At 47.0% G+C, this 21,426-nt stretch overlaps 1 protein-coding gene across 1 annotated transcript; it reads right to left on the bottom strand.

Annotated features, from left to right (window-relative positions):
• Positions 1-540: 540 nt before the first annotated feature.
• Positions 541-19,767, bottom strand: MUC17 (mucin 17, cell surface associated). The gene is made up of 14 exons (XM_073012616.1): positions 19,714-19,767; positions 19,183-19,237; positions 18,358-18,977; positions 16,569-18,003; positions 12,624-12,743; positions 11,680-11,807; positions 11,270-11,328; positions 10,052-10,203; positions 8,594-8,662; positions 8,313-8,472; positions 7,135-7,296; positions 6,846-6,943; positions 3,273-3,349; positions 541-1,537 (listed from the first exon to the last, which is right to left on the bottom strand). Exons 1-14 carry the CDS (start codon positions 19,765-19,767, stop codon positions 1,499-1,501), a joined length of 3,228 nt encoding a protein of 1,075 aa, XP_072868717.1. The 3' UTR covers positions 541-1,498.
• Positions 19,768-21,426: the final 1,659 nt, after the last annotated feature.

Here is a 21,426-nt window from a genome sequence, read left to right on the forward strand (position 1 = left end):
ACCGCTGAGAAGAGGTATGGTGCCTGCAGGTGCTCAGGGCATCCAGGAGGGGGCAGCAGAGTCCAGGTTCTATCTCAGGTTAGGCTTTGAAGCGGGTGGCCGGTGGGAGAGACCTTCGAGAATACGGTGAATCCTGAGCGGCATGGCTGGAATCATAATAATTTTTAAAAAGCGTCCTAGGAATATTAAGGACAGCTATGAAAGAGGCTTTAGAAACCTAGTCCTTATTCGGCAGAAGGCAAGACTGAGTCCAAATAGATTTTTCCCAGATTTAACCTAAGGGAATTCATGAGAAAGCTGGAAATAGAGCTCAGGTCTCTATCTCTTTAGATGCATGGAAAGAAATATCAGCCCATTTTCAGAAGGAGAGCTTGGAAAATTTGGTTTTCTGTGGTAGGAAATGAGGCTGTCTCTCTCTCTCTCTCTCTCTCTCTCTGTGTGTGTGTGTGTGTGTGTGTGTGTGTGTCTGTCTGTCTGTCTGTCTGCCTTGCCTCCTGGACATCAGCAAATGGTGTCAGTGGAGTTCAGGGAATGGTCCTCTTCCCACTGCAAATCTCTGTCTTGTTATCTTGAACCCCAAATGCATCAGATTTTATGTTCTAGAGGAAGGGAGGAGAGAGAGAGTCTGGGAGGTTAGAAACAGGAGCTATGGGAAATAGGAGGGAAAGATCTGGGAACCATGAAAATTTTAATAAAATTGCTTTATTATATTTAGTTACTACAAATATATATTATAATATTTACTAAGGAAAAAATCAGAACTCATAAAAATAAGAACTTAAAAAATGCTCACAATCTTATATACCAAAGGTAAATGCTCTATATGTAAACACAAGTGTTTTTCATGAAGATGGCATTCAGTAATTCTTATGAGAGCATTTTGTGAAATGTAAAGTGCATGCAGCAGTCCCGTGTCCAAGGGGTCACGGTTGTAAACAGCTCGTTGAGGGCGCTGTCCATGGTACTGAATCCGGGCAGGCGAGAGGAGGAACCTCTTTGACCTTGTTTGGAAGTTCTAGCAGGGAAATCCAGATACTTGTATGCCTTTGACTGAAGCGTGGTCCTCCTCTATCAGAGAGGGTCGTCCTCTCGTCCTCTTCAACTGAGCGTGCAGCTTTAGGAGGGACATACATGGGGCAGCGAGGGAGGACGGGGACACCCGCCTACCCAGCCAGATCAGTCAAATCAATCCTGGCGATCAATGGGGTGACAGATGTTGCAGTCAGAGCACCCCTCAAATCTGGAACCTCTTTGAAAACTGAGCAGGAAAGCGTAGCCTGATATCAAGGCAAGTCCATTGGAGCTTCCACGGGTTTCTATTTGAGACTCTCCCAGCACTGCCATCTCTCTCCTCTTTCTCCTTGGTAAGTACAGTGCTTGTTTCCTGTACTTACAATGGGAACATTGAGTTCCCATGGAAGGCTCTCAATGGGGAAATGCTCCACCAAGCTTAGCCGGACTGGAATCTCCTCACTCCCAGACTTCTCAACTCCAAGCCTTAAAATGATGTCTTTACCTGAGGCCTCTGAATTTGGATCTGAAAAGAGAGATAAAACCAGGTGAAGGCTCAGCTCATGAGGAATTTGGGATTTTGGAAGCATAAGGAGGCTTGGGATGGGAAGTGTTCAGTTTAATTATTTTTATTTTTTAATTTTTTTGAGACAGGCTTAATCTGCCATCTAGACTGGAGTGCAGTGGCACAATCACGGCTCACTGCGGCCTGTAACTTCTGGGCTCCAGCGATCCTCCCACCTCAGCCTCCCAAGTACCTGGGACTACATGTGCACGCAACCACACCTGAATAATTTTTAAATTTTTTGTAGAGATGAGGTTTTGCTATGTTGCCCAGGGTAGTCTCAAACTCCTGGGCTCAAGTGATCCATCTACCTCAACCTCCCAAAGTGCTGGGATTACAGGCGTGAGCCACTGTGCCTGGCTATTATTATTATTTCTTTTACAGCGACAGAGTCTCACTTTGTTGCCCAGGCTGGTCCCAAACTCCTGACTTCAGACGATCTTCCTGACTTGGCCTCACGAAGTGCTGGGATTGCAGGCATGAGCCACCGCACCTGGCCTAAGTGGTTAGTTTAGAACTTGTCCCATCACCTGGATTCTAGCACAAACCAATTGTGCCTTCCCCTCTCCACCAGGTAGGTTTACAGGTATCCTGGCTGGAGATTTCATCTTTGCCCCAAAGGGCTATGTCAAGGGAGAATAGCACCTGAAGATGTTCACACTTGTTATTTCTCCTACCTTCAACTATCCATCCAGTTTAAATCATATTAAGGCAGTGATCAAGGAGTGGTCACCTTTTGCCCGAGTAACCAATCTTGGCCTTAACCATGGAGGGACAATCTGATGTTATATACTTGTTGTAGTGAGGCAATAGCATTATCTGTGATATAATAAAAATGTTTAATCTGATTCCAGTTAAGCCTTTAGACCCAACCTCCAGTATTTCCAATCCCAGAATATCTCTAATACCTCTGATACTAAGGGTAGGGGGGACAAGTTAGATGACATCATGAAACAAACCAGGGGTGTGAGACATTTTTCAAGACAACCATCCTAGACTCTTAAGAAAAGCAATATACTTTAAAATGTAGGAGCCCATTCTAGATTAAAAGACCAAAGAGACATAACAGAAGTCAGTGAGTGAAATCTGTTGTATCTACATCTGAGAAAAAAAAAAAAAAAACTAGTAATAGAAGATGTCCTTGGGCTAATTGGAAAAATTGGATATCAGATGATATTGTGAAGTTACGATCAACGTATTGGATATAATCGTGGTATTGGGAAGTGTGGGCTGAAATGGTTGGGGATCAAGTGTCATAATGTTGGCAGCTGACTTCCAAATTATTCAGCAAAAATTAGTGAATAGATCAATACAAAGAAAGAGACATATGGCATGTTAAGCCTTGCTGAGCTGCATGGAATATGTAAGTATTTACTGCACTACTATTTTGACTTTTATGTGTGTTTACAAACTAAAATAACTAAGTAAATTGGCCATCAAGGGTGTACTTACAGTAGGGAAGGAAACCTCAGAATCTGAAGCCTCAGGGGTCAACGGAAGGTGATTCCACCTTGCTACTTAGCTTTTATTCTTCCCCTGAGTTAGGCTTGTTTCCTGGCAGTATGGACCTGGGAGGATCACCTGGACCAATAAACTGTAAACATGGTTTTGCTTTCCTGAAGGTCCTACCATGCAGGAAAGGAGAAGAAAGTCTCAGGGTTGGGGGAGGCCAGCATCCCATCCAGGCCCTTCTTACCTTTGTTTCAGGGTCTATGTGTCTCAAGGAGGGCTGGAAATTACTATAGATGGATTCCAGGTGGATGGAGTCATCATCTTCTAGAGGGATGGAAAGCACCATGGAAACAGGAGGTTAGAAGGACAAACTTTCATCTCTCCCTTTAATCCCATCCAATGGAGGGTGAGTTTGTCCCTACCCCTAGGAAACTGAAAACTCTTGCAAATGTGCCAAACTGTCAACACTACCTGACTCAGCAGCTCCCAATACAGACATATTAAGGCTATGAATTTTCTGAGTACAGCTGTAGCTGCATCCCGCGAGTCTGAATACTAAGTATTTTCTCACTTTCACTATAATCTCTTATCTGATCCATACATTATTTAGAAACTTGGAAAAAATTTCCAAAGATATGTGATTTTTGTTTTCATTTTCCAAAAATATTTTTGTTATTCATTTCTAACATACTTGCATTGTGGTCAGATAAGATCGTCTGATTTAAATAATTTTTTGTAAGTTTGTTGAGGCTTTTTTCATGTCCTGTGTGTGGCCATCCTTAAAAGTTTTCTCATGGACTCACATAATAAATGTATACCCTCTATTTGTTGAATGTGGTGTTCTGTATTGTATTAAGGCTAATTATGTTGTCCAAAAGTTCTGTAATCCTCAATGACTTCTGTCAATTACTAAGAGGGGTGTTTTAAAAATTTCTCACCGTGCTGGTGGATTTGTTAATTTTCCTTTGTAGCTTTGTCAGTTTTTGCTTTATCTATTTTGAGATTGTATTAATAGAGCATACAAATTAGACTTGCGTCTAACAGAGTAAGCCATTTGCTAATATTGATCATTTTTATCCCTAGTAATTCTTTTTGCTTTAAAGTGTATGTGACTGCAATGAGTAAAGCTATACACAAAACAACAGATACTTTGTTTAGTATTACCCTGTTTTGTCTTTTCTATACTTTTGTTTCCAACCTGTGTGTTTCCAATTTATGTGTACCTCCCATCCACAGTGAATACCTAGTTTTCTTTTTTAAAAAATCCTTTTTAAACTAGAGTTTAATCTACTTATATGTATTATGCTTTGTGATATATTTGCATTACTTCCTATCATTTTATTCTGGATTTTCTTTCTTTTTTTTTTTTTTTTTTTTTGAGATGGAGTCTCGCTCTATCACCCAGGCTGGAGTTAAGTGGCGCGATCTCGGCTCACTGCAAGCTCCACCTCCTGGGTTCATGCCATTCTCCTGCCTCAGCCTCCCGAGTAGCTGGGACTACAGGCGCCCACCACCACGCCTGGCTAATTTTTTTTCTTATTTTTAGTAGAGACAGGGTTTCACTGTGTTAGCCAGGATGGTCTCAATCTCCTGACCTCATGATCCACCTGCCTCAGCCTCCCAAAGTGCTGGGATTACAGGCGTGAGCCACTGCGCCCGGCCACTATTTTGTATTTTCTATGTGTCCTATCTCCTCTTCTTCTTCCCCTTCCTCCTTCTCCTCCTCCTCTTCCTCTTCCTCCTTCTTCTTCGACAGAATCTTGCTCTGTTGCCCCGGCTGGAGTGCAGTGGTGCGATTTCAGCTCACTGCAGCCTGCACTTCCCAGGTTCCAGCAATTCTCCTGCCTCAGCCTCCCAGGTAGTTGGGATTACAGGCACACGCCACTACACCCAGCTAATTTTTGTATTTTTAGTAGAGACGGGGTTTTACCATGTTGGCCAGGCTGGGCTCCTGACCTCAGGTGACCCACTAGCCTCAGCCTCCCAAAGTGCTAGGATTACAGGCATGAGCCACCATGCCCAGCCGCCTCCTTCTCCTTCTCCTTCTCCTTCTCCTTCTTCTTCTTCCTCTTCCTCTTCCTTTTCCTCTTCTTCTTCTTCTTCTTCTTTTTTTTTTTTTTTTTTTTTTTAAGAGACAGGGTCTTGCTCTGTTGCCCAGGCTGGAGTGCAGTGGTGTAATCATAACTCACTGCAGCCTTGACCTCCTGGGCTCAAGTGATCCTCCTGACTCAGCCTCCTGAGTAGCTAGGATTACAGGCATGCACCACTGTGCCTGGCTAATTTTTTTAATTTTTTGATCTTGTTATGCTGCCCAGGCTGGTCTTGCCTGGCCTCAAGCGATTCTCCAGCCTCAGCCTCCCAAAACGTTGGGACTATAAGCATGAGCCACTGCATCCCACCTCCTTTTTCTTTTTCTCCCTTTCCTGCTCTTTGTGGGTTGACTGGGCTTTTTCCTCATTCTAATCTTCCCCTTCTTTAGAATTTAAAGACTATTTTGAGAAATTTCTCATTCCACGTATTTCCTTCTTTAGAAGTTAAAGACTCTAGTTTTAGAAATGTTAACACGTGCCTTTAACCTAGCAAAATCTAACATTAGTCGCTTTACTGAGGAACAACTCCCCTGCTAATGAGCTCACCCACTCCCGAGCACTGATCTGTGCATTAGGGAAATCTACCACCCTCAAGGAATCTGTGTCTCCCCAGTGGTTCAGTTCACTATGCCCCATCCAGGGTCTCACAGGAGTCAGTAATGGAAATAAGGTTTTAGCTATAGAGCCAAACATTTTGGAGTGGGAAATATTTTCCCCCTTCACACTGTAAGCCCCAGGGTCTTCCCAAGTGCCTCCTAAGTCCTTTTTTTTTTTTTTTTTTTTTTTTAAAGATAGTGTCTTGTTCTGTTGCCCAGGCTGGAGTGCAGTGGTGCAATCACGGCTCACTGCAGCCTCCATCTCCCAGGCTCAAGCAATTCTCCTGCCTCAGCCTCCTGAGTAGCTGGGACTAGAGGTGCATGCCACCGTGCCCAGATAATTAAAACAATTTTTTATTTTTTATCTTTTTGAGATGGAGTTTCACGCTTGTTGCCCAGGCTGGAGTGCAATGGCACAATCTCGGCTAACTGCAATCTCTGCCTCCCGGGTTCAAGTGATTCTCCTGCCTCAGCCTCCTGAGTAGCTGGGATTACAGGCACCTGCCACCACGCTCAGCTAATTTTTTGTGTTTTCAGTAGAGACAGGGTTTCACTATGTGGTCCAGGCTGGTCTCAAGCTACTGACCGCAAGTGGTCCACCTGCCTTGGCCTCCTTTTTTTTTTTTTTTTTTTTTTTTTTTTTTTTTTTTTAAGAGATAGAGTTTGGCTGGGCGTGGCGGCTCATGCCTGTAATCCCAGCACTTTGGGAGGCCGAGGTGGGCGGATCACGAGGTCAGGAGATCAAGACCATCCTGACTAACACAGTGAAACCCTGTCTCTACTAAAAATACAAAAAACTAGTCGGGCGTGGTGGCGGGCGCCTGTAGTCCCAGCTACTCGGGAGGCTAAGGCAGGAGAATAGGGTGAACCCGGGAGGCGGAGCTTGCGGTGAGCCGAGATCGTGCCACTGCACTCCAGTCTGGGCGACAGAGCAAGACTCCGTCTCAAAAAAAAAAAAAAAAAAGAGATAGAGTTTTCTGTGTTGTTGCCCAGGCTGATCTTGAGCTCCTGGCCTCAAGCAATCCTCCTGCCTTGGCCTTTCAAAGTGCTGGGATTACAGGCACGAGCCCACAGCACCCAGCCTGTTTCCACATTTTGAGTCATTCTGAGTGCAGAGAGGAAGGCCGATACCTTGGCAGATGTCAAAGCCAATGTTTTGGAAGGTCCCAGGAGCTGGTCCACCGTTCTCTTCTTGCCACTTGTACCACTGAGACAATCTGTACTTTTGCCTATTGATGGAAACACCAGAGAGACCACATTAGGATTGGGGAACAGGAACAAGGACCAGGGACAAATTGTATCCCCATTTTTAGCTTGCCCCACTGTCCACCTCGAGGATGAAGTGATTAGAGGCAGAGGGATCAGAGGAAGAGGAGGAGCTGGAGGGAGTTGAAAGAGGAGGTGGTAGGGGCTTGCTCACCGTTTCACCTCTCTCTTGGAGTGGAAAAGGAGCATCAGGAGAGCTACCAGGATGATTAGCACCAGCACAACCCCTGCCCCCACGAGGCCGTACACTAGACTCTTCGGGGTGCCCTGGTTACAGTCCTCCCCACTGTACCAGTGAGTTTCCGTGGTCAAGCAGCTGAGATGGGAGAGAAGCGGCAGGTTAGGGAGAGAGAACAGAGTCAGCACCAGCTTCAGACCGGGCCCTGCCTGGTGGGTGTTTAATGAAGAGGAGGTGAGAAGAGATTGCCAGGGTGCATAAAGCAAGGCGCCCTGAGGGGATGAACGGAGATGAAGACCAGCATCCCTGGATGTGGTCCTCAAATGAGCTCAGTTCCCACTCCAGGCTTTTAGGTTTTGCCTCCAGTTGCAACCCAGGACCTAGGACAGTTGGCCCAACTGTGGGTCTTCCCTGGGCTGCACCCCCAGGGACTCCAGGACCCCACAGTGATCTTGCATTCACCCATTAACCATCCTCACTTCCAGCCCTCCTCTCTGTCAAGAAAGCCAGGCTGCAGCCCTGATCCAGAGCTCCCGTTACACCCCTGAAGCTCTTCCTCCCTGCTGCCTTGAGATGCCCTCTCTAAACCCTGTTCCTTTCTTCCCCTTTCCAGCTTGTGACCCCCTCTTCCAGGAAGCTTTCCAAAACTAACTACTCAGGTCTTTGCCCACATGTGGCTTCTTCCTGCACCTGATGCTCCATCTGGTCTCTCTCTTTGGTTCTGTTTCAAGTGGCAACGTTTTTCTTTGCTTTCCTACCTCTGTGACTGGGCTAGAGGGGTTCTCCCCACTCCTCATGTGGGTGTGTAACCTTCTGTTTCTATTTCACCAGAAGAGGGTCTTGTTCTCTCTCTGGAGAGAGAGCAAGGCTGTGTCTCTGTTCCCCCTGTCAGACAACCTTCCCAGGAGGTTCTTACTGTCCTCAGCCCTCCTTAGCACAGAGAGGACACGGCTAGGCTGTTCTGGACATAGCCTTGGAGCTCAACTACTCATGTTTTACCCCCATCCCCAACCCAATTCCTCTGCAACTGGACACATTCAGGAGACACTAGTCCCATGACCTTGGCCTCCAGGCAATGCCTGAGGTGAAGCCCTGCAGGGGAGGGGAGGACCAGGACATCTGGGCTGGGCTGGAGGAGATGGGGGAGCACTCACAAGCACCGGGCTCCGTTTTGAGACATCTGGCACGTGCCATGGTTACAGTTCTTGGAGGCATTGAAGTTAGACTCACAGGGGCTAATGCAGTGTGGTTCCTGGTCCCGGTACTCCACTAGGAAGTAGTCTCCATATTCGTTGGCCTTCTGCCGGCATTCCTCTGGTGGAGGGGTGCAGGAATGGGGAGCAGCCATGATCAGGGGGCTGGGGGGCACTGTCCCCCTCCTCCTGGGCTCCCCACCCCTCCAGCCTTCCCCCAAACCCCTTGTGTTATCACCTACCTACAGGGTCGTACTGGGTCATTGTAATGTTTTGCACTTGGGTGCCAGTGGTGTTGAAACACATCAGGGCTGTGAAAGAGACACATAAAACCCCTCATGACACATACATGCTTGTTCTGCATCCTCAGGGAGCTGAGGTGTGTGTGTGTGTGAGAAGGGGGTGGGCTGTGATGGGGAGGTGGGAATCTGGCCCCGGCAGAGGAGCAGCATCAGCCTTGCGTCCTATGACCCTCCAAGTGTCCTGAGCCTTTTTGTCCCATGCCTCCCTTTTCTCTTATTTTCTTTCTTTCTCTTTCTTTCTTTCTTTCTTTCTTTCTTTCTTTCTTTCTTTCTTTCTTTCTTTCTTTCTTTCTTTCTTTCTTTCTTTTCTTTTCTTTTCTTTCTTTCTTTCCTTCTTTCTTTCTTTCTTTTTCTTTCTTTCTTTCTTTCTTTCTTTCTTTCTTTCTTTCTTTCTTTCTTTCTTTCTTTCTTTTCCTTCCTTCTTTCCTTCCTTCCTTCCTTCCTTCCTTCCTTCCTTCCCTCTTTCTTTCTCTCTTTCTTTCTCTCTCTCTCTTCCTTCCTTCCTTCCTTCCTTCCTTCCTTCCTTCCTTCCTTTCTTTCTTTCTTTCTTTCTTTCTTTCTTTCTTTCTTTCTTTCTTTCTTTCTTTCTTTCTTTCTTTCTTTCTTTCTTTTCTTCCTTCCTTCCTTCCTTCCTTCCTTCCTTCCTTCCTTCCTTCCTTTCTTTTTTTGAGATGGAGTCTTGCTCTGTCACCCAGGCTGGAGTGCTGTGGTGCGATCTCGGCTCACTGCAACCTCTGCTTCCCAGGTTTAAGTGATTCTCCTGCCTCAGCCTCCCAAGTAGCTAGAACTACAGGCGCCCGCCACCACGCCCAGCTAATTTTGTATTTTTAGTAGAGATGGGGTTTCACCATGTTGACTAGGCTGGTTTCAAACTCCTGGCCTCAAGTGATCTGCCCGTGTCAGCCTCCCAAAGTGCTGGGATTACAGGCGTGAGCCACCATGCCTTCCCGATGCCTCCTTCTTCCCTCTTCTGCCATGATCCACACACTTAGATGAACCCCCGTGTAATGAGGCCCATGGGTCCCCATTTCCAGCAGACTCCCCTGTCCTATAGCCCTTAGTCCTGGCACCCTGCAAGATCTGGTCTGTTTGTATGTCTGGCCTTGCAGGTTCCGGGACGAATTCCTGGATCTCCATGTTCTCTTGCTGTCTCCATTTGCCTTTGTCCCTTCCCCTACCCTAGGGACAAAATGGGCTGGAGGATGATGAAGGTTAAAGACTCTCTCGGCCCAATCCTGGGGCTTCTTTGGGCTGCACCCCCAGGTACTCTAGGACCCCACAGTGATTCTTGCACCTGCCCATTAACCATCCTCACTCCCAGCCCTCCTCTCTGTTAAGAAGGTCATGCCCCAGCTCTGATCCCCTCTCCCTTCCCTCCCTAGAAGCCCAAGAGTTTACCTGAGCAATTATCATTGGTCATTATTTGCTCTGCAGTCACTTTTGTGATTTTTTGTTTCACTCTCTCGGTGGCATTGTCCAAAACTGTCTTGTATTCTGGTGTGTACTTGGTTCTTAGGAGGACGTCATGCTCCACCACCACACTGCCAAGACTGAGGAGGGAAGGGAAGATGTCCTGGGGTCAGAATTGGGTGCTTACCTCTTGAATCCATCCCAGACAGGCTTCACCCTCTCTGATCCCAAGGGAAGGCAGAGCTGGCAGGAGGACAGTTAGGGTGATGACTCTGTCCTAGGCACTGCACTGGGCCCCCTGCTATAGGAGTTCTCCCAGCAGTGGTGCCTAAGATAACTTTCTACAAAGTGAGTCTCCGGGAAGTCTTAGGGAAGCCTCAGTGATGAAGATGGATGGAGGAATGGGAACCACAGAAGAGGCCATCCTTGAGGTTTTTGATTTTTTTGTTTTGTTTTGTTTTGTTTTAGGGACAGAGTCTCACTCTGCTGCCCAGGCTGGAGTGCAATGGTGAGATCCTGGTTTACTCTAATCTCTGACTCCTGGGCTCAAGTGATCCTCCTGCCTCAGCCTCCTGAGTAGCCAGGTCTACAGGTGCATGCCACTATGCTCTGCTATTTTTTGTAGAGACAAGGTCTTGCTATGTTGCTCAGGCTGGTCTTGAACTCCTGGCCTCAAATAATCCTTCTACATCGGCCTCCCAAAGTGCTGGGATTACAGGTGTGAGCCACTGCACCTGGTGCCACCTACATTTATATATTGAAGCCCTAACCCCCAGAACCTCAGAATGTGACCATATGTGGTGATAGGGTCTTTAAAGAGGTGAGTAAGTTAAAATGAGGCCATTAGTGTAGGCCCTCATCCAGTCTGACTGGTGTCCTTATAAAAAGGGGGAATTTGGATATGCAGAGACAGCAGGGAGGTGTGCACAGAGGAAAGACCATGCAAAGACACAGCAAGAAGGTGGCCATCCACAAGCCAAGGAGAGAGGCCTCCAGAGAAACCACACCCACCCACACCTTCATCTTAGACCTCCAGCCCCTAGAACTGGGAGAAATAGATTTCTGTTGTTTAAGCTGCCCCGTTGGTGGTATTCTGCAATAGCTGCCTGAGCACGGTAATGCAGGAGGCACAGTTCTAACTGCCTTTATAATTATGACTGCTGCTTCCACACCACAGACCCTCTTCCCATGGGCCCAGACACTTACCGTAGGTTTGTGATGTTCACCCCAACATACTCAGGGATCCCGGAATACACAATGTTCATCTGAAAGGCAAGGGGCCACTGTGTCATCCCAGAGAGACCATGGGGCCTCTCCGTGGGACATCAGGAGGGCACAGGACCAGGGGATGCTCCTGTCCTACAGCATCATAGCACACTCATCAAATGGAGTGGTTTCTTTCCAGAGACCTGCCCTGCCTCAGGGGCCTCCTGCAGCCCCCAGGTAAAACCTGGCCTCATCTCTTCCCCGCTCCACTGGCAAGCCCTGAGGACGTGGGGGCCTGAGGGAACCCCTGAACATCTAACAAGGGAACAGCCCCCTGCTGCCTTCTTACCCTACAAACTCTGCTCTGGGGGGAACTGAGTGGCCATGGGGCCTTGCTCTCCCAGACTTACCTGTTCTGTGAATGTCTCATTGAACTCCTGGAATTCCTGGGAAGAGCGGTTTTTTAGCTCATCGGTGAACTTCACACTGGTCACTGTCACAGTCAGTTCCATTTGGGCAGAGACAGTCTCCGGTGGCGCTGAGGTGGGTAGACTTACTGAGCAAAGCATCTCTGAGTTTCTTACTCAGAAGTTCTGCCCCCCAGCCTAGGTGGAGGGAGTGACCTCCATTGTATTTTATGGTAAAATTTTGTGCCAAATTTGTATCCAAAATACACCTTCTTGTTTTATTTTCTTTTCTTTCTCTTTTATTCATTTTCTTTTCTCTTTCTCTTTCTTTCTTTCCTTCCTTCCTTCCTTCCTTCCTTCCTTCCTTGCTTCCTTCCTTCCTTCCTTCCTTTCCCTTCCTTTCCTTTCCTTTCTTTCTTTTTCTTTTCTTTCTTTATTTTTTCCTTCCTTCCTTCTTTCTTTTTTTTGACAGGGTCTTGTTCTGTTGCCCAGGCTGGAGTGAAGTGGTGAGATCATAGGTCAGTGCAGCCTTGACCTCCTGGGCTCAAGCAATCTTCCCACCTTAGCCTCCCAAACAGCTAAGACTACAAGTATGCGCCACCACACCCAGCTAAGGTTTTTTTTTTTTTTTTTTTTTAAATAAATGAGATCTCACTATGTTGCCCAGGCTGGTCTCGAACTCCTGGCCTCAAGCGATCCTGCCTCAGGCTCCCAAAGCACTGGGATTACAGGCGAGAGCCACCGTTCCTGGCCTATTTATTCATCATGTAATACCTTAGCGTTCTTAGCTCTAGGTGGAAAAAACCAAAACAAAACAAAACAAAAACACCACAGTCCAGAAGAGGCCCTATTCCTGGCCTCACATCAAGGTGGGGTAGGAACTGGTGCCTGTATGGAGGTTGGGTCCTAGGGCATGGGGAGGGCAGAGGGCCTGGGGTTGCACTCACCTATGTCAATGCTGCTGGCCACCTCTTGACACCGCTCCCCAGAATAGGGGGTGAGACACTGGCACTTGAGCCCATCCCAGGAGCCTCCATTCTTGCAGCGAGAGCATTGATCTCCAACGCCTGTGGAACAATCACAGAAGTTTTCTTTCCAAGTTCCTCCATTGAGGCAGCTCACTGAAAGGAACAGGGATCTACCGTGTTTATATGTTGAGCACAGCACTTTACAGCTTACAATGCATTTGCACGGACACTGCCTAATTTGTTTTTGTTTTTTGAGTCTGAGTTTCCCACTTGTTGCCCAGGCTGGAGTGCAATGGCGCGATCGTGGCTCACTGCAACCTCCACCTCCCAGGTTCAAGCTATTCTCCTGCCTCAGCCTCCCGAGTAGCTGAGATTACAGGCGCGTGCCACCACACCCAGCTAAGTTTTTGTATTTTTAGTAGAGACAGGGTTTCACCTGTTTGGCCAGGTTGGTCTCAAACTCCTGACCTCAGGTGATCTGCCCACTTCGGCCTCCCAAAATGCTAGGATTACAGGTGTGAGCCACCACGCCCGGCTCCAACACTGCCTAATTTGATACTCTCAGGAGACCCCGGGGGTGCACAGGACAGTTGCCATTATCCTCACTTCACAGATACGCAAAGTATCTGTGGTGGCTAAGCCACCTCTCCATGGGTCCACGTTTAGGCTACACTTCACCCAGTCCTAGTCCAGCATGCTTGACTTTACCCCGAAAACGTGAAGAAAGAGAAATCTGACATTGTGAGAGGTGAACGACACAGTCAGGGCTGAGGAAGGAAAAACCCAGGTGAACTTGACCAGTCTAGATTCCACCCAGGTTGAAAATGAGATGGTCGTTGTTCTTCAACACCTGCTTTGGAAAAGCCCATACTGGCAATCGTTACTGTTATGACTCTTTCTGATTCTTTTTAATTTACCGGGATGTGGAGTTTGAGGGAGGAGTTTAGATCTTATTTTTTTGTTTTTTTTTGAGACAGAGTCTCACCATGTCATTCAGGTTGGAGTGTAGTGGTGCAATCATAGCTCCCTACAGCCTTGACCTACTGGGCTTAAGCAATCCTCCCACCTTAGCCTCCCATGTAATTGGGACTGCAGGCATGAATCACCATGTCTGGCTTATTTTTAAAATTTTTCTGTAGAGATGGGGTCTTGCTCTGTTGCCCAGGCTGGTCTCAAACTCCTGGCCTTAACAAATCCTCCAGACTCAGCCTCACAAAATGCTGGGATTATAGGTGTCAGCCATCACACCCAGCCTAACAACTCCTTTTTAAATTGCAGTACAACAAATAAACTCCTCTTAGTTTAAATAGGTAGGAAGTAGTGGTAGCCAACTCTTGAATATCTGTGCCAACCAACCTGGAAAATCTAAAGCTCTATTTTCTTTGGTTTTTCTTGAAAATCGCTGTGCCTGGGTAGATCAGTATTCAAGGTGTGTTTTGTCTGGGGAAGGGCATGAGGTATGTATAGACTCTGCAAAGACCTGCCTCACCCCTGCCTTCTGGTTTACCCTAAACAGACTCAGAGAGCAGGATCCACACTCATGAAAATCACATCATGCAGCCTCTATTTATGGGCTTTTGCTCCAAGAAGTTTGGAAAGAATAGAAGAGAGAAGTCAAGAGTCCTGGACACACCGGAAACCCATACATCCTATGGGTTTGCCTATACATAAATCAGTCTCCTCCCTCCGTCTCTTTCCCGCTTTCGTTACTGAAGATGCCCAGACCTGAGCTAAGTGCCAAAACACAGGCTAGTGAGAAACAACAGAAGCAGACGCTGGGGTGCATTCACTCATTGCTCAGCAGTCTAAAGGGAAGGCCAATCTCTGGGGAAGAGGAGGAAGACAGAAGGAGGACAATCTGCTTTTAAAGATGCGACCGACACCAGATAGTGGGTCCAGTGGCATTGCAGCCACTTGGCTTTTGTCGTGAGACACCTACAAGGCTTCCTGGAAACACAAGGTCCAGATCTCCCACCTGAAAATGCTCAGACCACTCATCTGAGAATCGGAGAGCTCAAGAAGACAAAGACATATTGGAGAGAATCAAGAGAAAAAAGCCATGTGATAGAAAATCCAGCCAGGCATGGTGGTTCACACCTGTAATCCTAACACTTTGGGAAGCTGAGGCAGGTGGATCACCTGAGGTCAGGAGTTCAAGACCAGCCTGGCCAACATGGTGAAACCCTGTCTCTACCAAAACTACAAAAATTAGCTGGGTGTGTTGGCGTGTGCTCTATCCCCAGCTACGTGGGAGGCTGAGGTGAGAGAATCGCTTGAACCTGGGGAGTGAAGGTTGCAGTGAACCGTGATCACGCCATTGCACTCCAGCCTGGGCAGCAAGAGTGAAACTCCATCAGAAAAGAAAAAGAAAAGTTCAGGCAAAGTAGAATTCAGCAGAGGAAAAAATCACAAAGTCCAGAGAAAACGTAGTAGTCAAAAACTGAAGAACCACCTTCATCGTCATCAATTCGAGATGGGATTGGGCAGTTCTGTGGGCAGACACAGATCATATACCTGTGAGCCTAGTCATCTAAATAAATCAGAGTTTTCAAGTATTTTAACTAACATACTTTTAAAAATGTATGCAAAATATTCTTAATCTGGGAGTCATACTCACGGGCCTATTAGTATATTACATGATTCATGTAATACAATATACAGGATATTATAATAGCAGGTATTGGATGGTGCAATTCTTACCCTAACAAGAGAGAAGAAGGCTGAGTGAAAGTTCTTGAGTCAGAGAAAGGAGAGGGATACGTAAGGACAGCAAAACACTCATAGGCATTGGAGGTAGAATTCAGAGCTGATAGAAGTGAAGGAATCTTCTTTTGCTTCTATAGCAGATGCTCAGGAGATAAGATGAATCAAAATAAAAGTGAATGGTGGCAGAGATACTTGACAAAGGTACACATGAATGAATTGGCAAAAACCTTCTGCAAAAAAAAAAAAAAAGTTTGTACTTTAGTAAGAACAAAATCAGTGAGAAAATCCACTAGAAAGTTTACAAAGTAAACTAAAAAGTTTAAAATAAAACACAAATAAACCACTCAGAGTTAATAACATCATGGCATACCAAGTGCAATGGAACAGAGACCTGCAGAATACAAAAGAGGGAAAACAGGACTTGTGGACAGAATACTGGAGATTGAGGTGCCCAGACAAAGAGAGGTAATACTTTGTTCAAAAAAGGGGAACTTGTGCAAGAAACAGCGAGAGTGGAGAAGTGAGAGAGTGCTGAGACAGAAAACCTTGATGCGAGTTTTATCCATTGGAAAACAAGTAAGTCAGAGCAAAAGGAGTTTAGGAGTAAATGTTTAAGAAGAAAACCACAAAAAGTAGTGAGTGGAGATTGAAAAGAAGGGTCAGTTTCAAAAAGGTAAATTCTTTTGAAAAGTGTTCTTATCCGTTGCCCACTTTTTGATGGGGTTGTTTGATTTTTTCTTGCACATTTGTTTAAGTTCTTTGTAGATGCTGGATATTAGCCCTTTGTCAGAAAAGTAGATTGCAAAAATTTTCTGCCATTCTGTAGGTTGCCTGTTCACTCCATGGAATACTATGCAGCCATAAAAAACGATGAGTCCAAGTCCTTTGTAGAGACATGGATGAAGGTGGAAACCTTCTGAGCAAACTATCGCAAGGACAGAAAACCAAACACCGCATGTTCTCACTCATAGGTGGGAACTGAACAATGAGATCACTTGGACATGGGGCGGGAAACATCACACACTGGGGTCTGCTGTGGGGTGGAGGGATGAGGGAGGGATAACATTAGGAGAAATACCTAATGTAAATGATGAGTTAATGGGTGCAGCAAACCAGCATGGCACATGTATACATATGTAACAAACCTGCACGTTGTGCACATGTACCCTAGAACTTAAAGTATAATTAAAAAAAGGAAAAATTCAAGAAATCACTTACATGTTGTGGTTGTTGGCACAGTAGTTGAGGTGGGGGTGCTCTTAATTGTAGAAGTAGTCGTGGGGACAGTGGTGGTGGTCACCGTGGGGGAGGAAGTGGTCCTTGTGCTGGGTTTTGACGCAGTGGTCATGGTAGTGACAGTCTCAGGGATCACAGCCGTGGAGGAGGCAGAGGTTGTTGGAGGTGTACTGGAGTGAGCAGGAGGAAATATAGGTGGGATGGTGTGAGAAGTGATTGTTGACGGCCTGCTGGATTCTGATGAAGGGGTCACAGGATGGGTGGTGACAGACGTAGAGGTGTGAGGTGTACTGGCTGCAGAAAGCGTTGATGCAGAAGTAGTGGAGCCTCTGCTGGTTGTGCTGGGGGCAGTAGACATGGTCACATATGTGAGAGGAGCTGCAGTAGTCACTGCAGTTGTTGTAAATTCCTTAGTAGTTGAAAAAGATGTGGTGGTACTACTAGTAGAGGTTGATGGTGTGTTTAATTCTGTGGAAGTTATCACAGGGGTAGATACAGCACCAGTTGTTGCAGGAATGACATCAGCAGTAGAACTGGTGACAGGAGTGCTGGGAATAAAAATGGTTGTCCCAGGTGTGCTTCCTTCTGTGGTCATTGATACAGATCTGGTGGTGGCTACAGGAATGGTGGGAGTTGAGGTAGCTTCAGTAGAAGGGGTAAAAGTTGTGCTTGTGTCAAGAGGAGGTGTTGAAGGTGTGCTGGCCTCAGTAAAGCTAGTTGGAGGTGTGGTGCTAACACGGAGAGTTGTTAATGGAGTGTTTCTTTCACTGGTAGTTGAAATATGTATGGTAGTGCCTTCGGCAGGTATGGAGGATGAACTGGCTTTGGTAGAGGTGAGCAAAGGTGTGCTGGTATCACCAGGAGGTGTTGAAAGTGTGCTGGCCTCAGAAGGACTCGTCACAGATATAGGGCTGAGGAGAGTTGTCAGTAAAGTGCTTCTTTCACTCGTAGTTGACACAGGCATGGTGGTGCCTTCAAGAGTTGTAGCAGATGAACTTACTTCAGAGGCAGTGGTCACAGACATGCTGGTGTCAACAGATGGTATGGAAGGGGCGCTACTCTCAGGAAACCTCGTTACAGGGGTGGAACTGATAGGAATAGTGGTCCCAAGGGTGCTGATTTCTGTGGGTAATGACACAGACATGGTGGTACTGTCAAGAGTTGCAGAAGATGAAATGGCCTCAGTAGAAGTGGTCACACGTGTGCTGGTGTCAACAGAAGGTGTTGAAAGGGTGTTACCCTCAGAAATGGTCACACGTGTGCTGCTGACAAGAATAGTGGTTAATGGAGTGCTTCCTTCACTAGGAGTCGAGATTGGCATACTGGTACCTTCAGGAGTTGTAGGAGATGAACTGATTTGGGTAGAAGTGGTCACAGGTGTGCTGGTGTCAACAGAAGGTGTTGAAAGGGTGCTGCCCTCAGAACTGGTCACATGTGTGCTGCTGACAGGAACAGTTGTTAATGGAGTGCTTCCATCACTAGGAGTAAAGATTGGCATGGTGGTGACTTCAGGAGTTGTAGGAGATGAACTGACTTGGGTAGAAGTGGTCACAGGTGTGCTGACGTCAGCGGAAGGTGTGGAAAGCATGCTGCCTGCAGAACTGGTCACACGTGTGGTACTGACAGGAATAGTTGTTAATGCAGTGCTTTCTTCATTAGGAGTCGAGGATGCCATACTGGTAACTTCAGGAGTAGTAGGAGATGAACTGACTTGGGTAGAAGTGGACACAGGTGTGCTGGTGTCAACAGAAGGTGTTGAAAGGGTGCTGACCTCAGAACTGGTCACACGTGTGGTGCTGACAGGAATAGTTGTTAATAGAGTGCTTCGTACACTAGGAGTAGAGATTGGCATGGTGGTGACTTCAGGAGTTGTAGGAGATGAATTGACACGGGTAGAAGTGGTCACAGGTGTGCTGGTGTCAACAGAAGGTGTTGAAATGGTGCTACCCTCAGAACTGGTCACACGAGTGGTGCTGAGAGGAATAGTTGTTAATAGAGTGCTTCCTTCACTAGGAGTAGAGATTGGCATGGTGGTGACTTCAGGAGTTGTAGGAGATGAGCTGACGTGGGTAGAAGTGGTCACAGGTGTGCTGGTGTCAACAGGAGGTGTGGAAGGTGTGTTAACATCAGAAATGGTCACCGATGTGGTGCTAACAGGCAAAATTGTTAATGGAGTGCTTCCTTCACTAGGAGTCGAGATTGGCATACTGGTACCTTCAGGAGTTGTAGGAGATGAACTGACTTGGGTAGAAGTGGTCACAGGTGTGGTGGTGTCAACAGAAAGTGTTGAAAGGGTGCTGCCCTCAGAACTGGTCACACGTGTGGTGCTGACAGGAATAGTTGTTAATGGAGTGCTTCCTTCACTAGGAATCGAGGTTGGAATACTGGTACCTTCAGGAGTTGTAGCAGATGAACTGACGTGGATAGAAGTAGTCACAGGTGTGCTGGTGTCAACAGAAGGTGTTGAAAGCGTGCTGCCCGCAGAACTGTTCACAGGTGTAGTACTCACAGGAATAGCTGTTAATGAAGTGCTTCCTTCACTAGGAGTTGAGGTGGCCATACTGGTACCTTCAGGAGTTGTAGGAGATGAACTGACGTGGGTAGAAGTGGTCGAAGGTGTCATGGTGCCAACAGAAGGTGTTGAAAGCATGCTGCCCGCAGAAATGGTCACATGTGTGGTGCTGACAGGAATAGTTGTTAATGGAGTGCTTCCTTCACTAGGAGTCGAGGTTGCCATACTGGTACCTTCAGGAGTTGTAGGAGATGAACTGACTTGGGTAGAAGTGGTCACAGGTGTGCTTGTGTCAACAGAAGTTGCTGAAAAGGTGCTGCCCTCAGAACTGGCCACACGTGTGGTGCTGACAGGAATAGTTGTTAATGGAGTGCTTCCTTCACTAGGAATCGAGGTTGGAATACTGGTACCTTCAGGAGTTGTAGCAGATGAACTGACTTGGATAGAAGTAGTCACAGGTGTGCTGGAGTCAACAGAAGGTGTTGAAAGCGTGCTGCCCGCAGAACTGGTCACAGGTATGATGCTCACAGGAATAGTGGTTAATGGAGTGCTTCCTTCACTAGGAGTTGAGGTGGCCATACTGGTACCTTCAGGAGTTGTAGGAGATGAACTGACGTGGGTAGAAGTGGTCACAGGTGTGCTGGTGTCAACAGAAGGTGTTGAAAGCATGCTGCCCCCAGAACTGGTCACATGTGTGGTGCTGACAGGAATAGTTGTAAATGGAGTGCTTCCTTCACTAGGAGTCGAGGTTGCCATACTGGTACCTTCAGGAGTTGTAGGAGATGAACTGACTTGGGTAGAAGTGGTAACAGGTGTGCTGGTGTCAACAGAAGGTGTTGAAAGGGCGCTGCCCTCAGAACTGGTCACACGTGTCGTGCTGACAGGAATAGTCGTTAATGGAGTGCTTCGTAGACTAGGAGTTGAGATTGGTATGGTGGTGACTTTAGGAGTGGTAGGAGATGAACCGACTCGCGTAGAAGTGGTCACAGGTGTGCTGGTGTCAACAGAAGGTGTTGAAAGGGTGCTACGCTGAGAACTGGTCACACGTGTGGTGCTGACAGGAATAGTGGTTAATGGAGTGCTTCCTTCACTAGGCGTAGAGATTGGCATGGTGGTGACATCAGGAGTTGTAGGAGATGAACTGACATGGGTAGAAGTAGTCACAGGTGTGGTGCTGTCAACAGAAAATGTTGAAAGGGTGCTGCCCTCAGAACTGGTCACACGTGTGGTGCTGACAGGAATAGTTGTTAATGGAGTGCTACCTTCACTAGGAATCGAGGTTGGAACACTGGTACCTTCAAGAGTTGTAGCAGATGAACTGACTTGGATAGAAGTAGTCACAGGTGTGCTGGTGTCAACAGAAGATGTTGAAAGCGTGCTGCCCGCAGAACTGGTCACAGGTGTGGTGCTCACAGGAATAGTTGTTAATGGAGTGCTTCCTTCACTAGCAGTCGAGGTGGCCATACTGGTACCTTCAGGAGTTGTAGGAGATGAACTGACGTGGGTAGAAGTGGTCACAGGTGTGCTGGTGCCAACAGAAGGTGTTGAAAACATACTGCCCGGAGAACTGGTCACAGGTGTGGTGCTGACCGGAATAGTTGTTAGTGGAGTGCTTCCTTCAGTACGAGTTGAGGTTGCCATACTGGTACCTTCAGGAGTTGTAGGAGGTGAACTGACATGAGTAGAAGCGGTCACAGGTGTGCTGCTGTCCACAGAAGTTGCTGAAAGGGTGCTGCCTTCAGAACTGGTCACACGTGTAGTGCTGACAGGAATAGTTGTTAATGGAGTGCTTCCTTCACTAGGAGTCGAGGTTGCCAAACTGGTACCTTCAGGAGTTGTAGGAGATGAACTGACTTGGGTAGAAGTGGTCACAGGTGTGCTGGTGTCAACAGAAGTTGCTGAAAAGGTGCTGCCCTCAGAACTGGCCACACGTGTGGTGCTGACAGGAATAGTTGTTAATGGAGTGCTTCGTAGACTAGGAGTTGAGATTGGTATGGTGGTGACTTTAGGAGTGGTAGGAGATGAACTGACTCGCGTAGAAGTGGTCACAGGTGTGCTGGTGTCAACAGAAGGTGTTGAAAGGGTGCTACGCTGAGAACTGGTCACACGTGTGGTGCTGACAGGAATAGTGGTTAATGGAGTGCTTCCTTCACTAGGCGTAGAGATTGGCATGGTGGTGACATCAGGAGTTGTAGGAGATGAACTGACATGGGTAGAAGTAGTCACAGGTGTGGTGCTGTCAACAGAAAATGTTGAAAGGGTGCTGCCCTCAGAACTGGTCACACGTGTGGTGCTGACAGGAATAGTTGTTAATGGAGTGCTACCTTC

The sequence above is a fragment of the Chlorocebus sabaeus genome, chromosome 28 (genome assembly GCF_047675955.1).
Source record: "Chlorocebus sabaeus isolate Y175 chromosome 28, mChlSab1.0.hap1, whole genome shotgun sequence".
In the NCBI taxonomy this organism is placed as follows: Eukaryota; Metazoa; Chordata; class Mammalia; order Primates; family Cercopithecidae; genus Chlorocebus; species Chlorocebus sabaeus.

Excerpts from the sequence above, each read along its gene's own strand:
- MUC17 (XM_073012616.1), bottom strand. The coding sequence starts at position 19,767 with ATGCTTTCAACACCTTCTGTTGACACCAGCACACCTGTGACCACTTCT. Across the intron at positions 11,808-12,623 it reads GGCCAGCAGCATTGACATAG|CGCCACCGGAGACTGTCTCT; the intron begins GTGAGTGCAACC and ends TACCCACCTCAG. Across the intron at positions 1,538-3,272 it reads ACATAGACCCTGAAACAAAG|ATCCAAATTCAGAGGCCTCA; the intron begins GTAAGAAGGGCC and ends CTCTCTTTTCAG.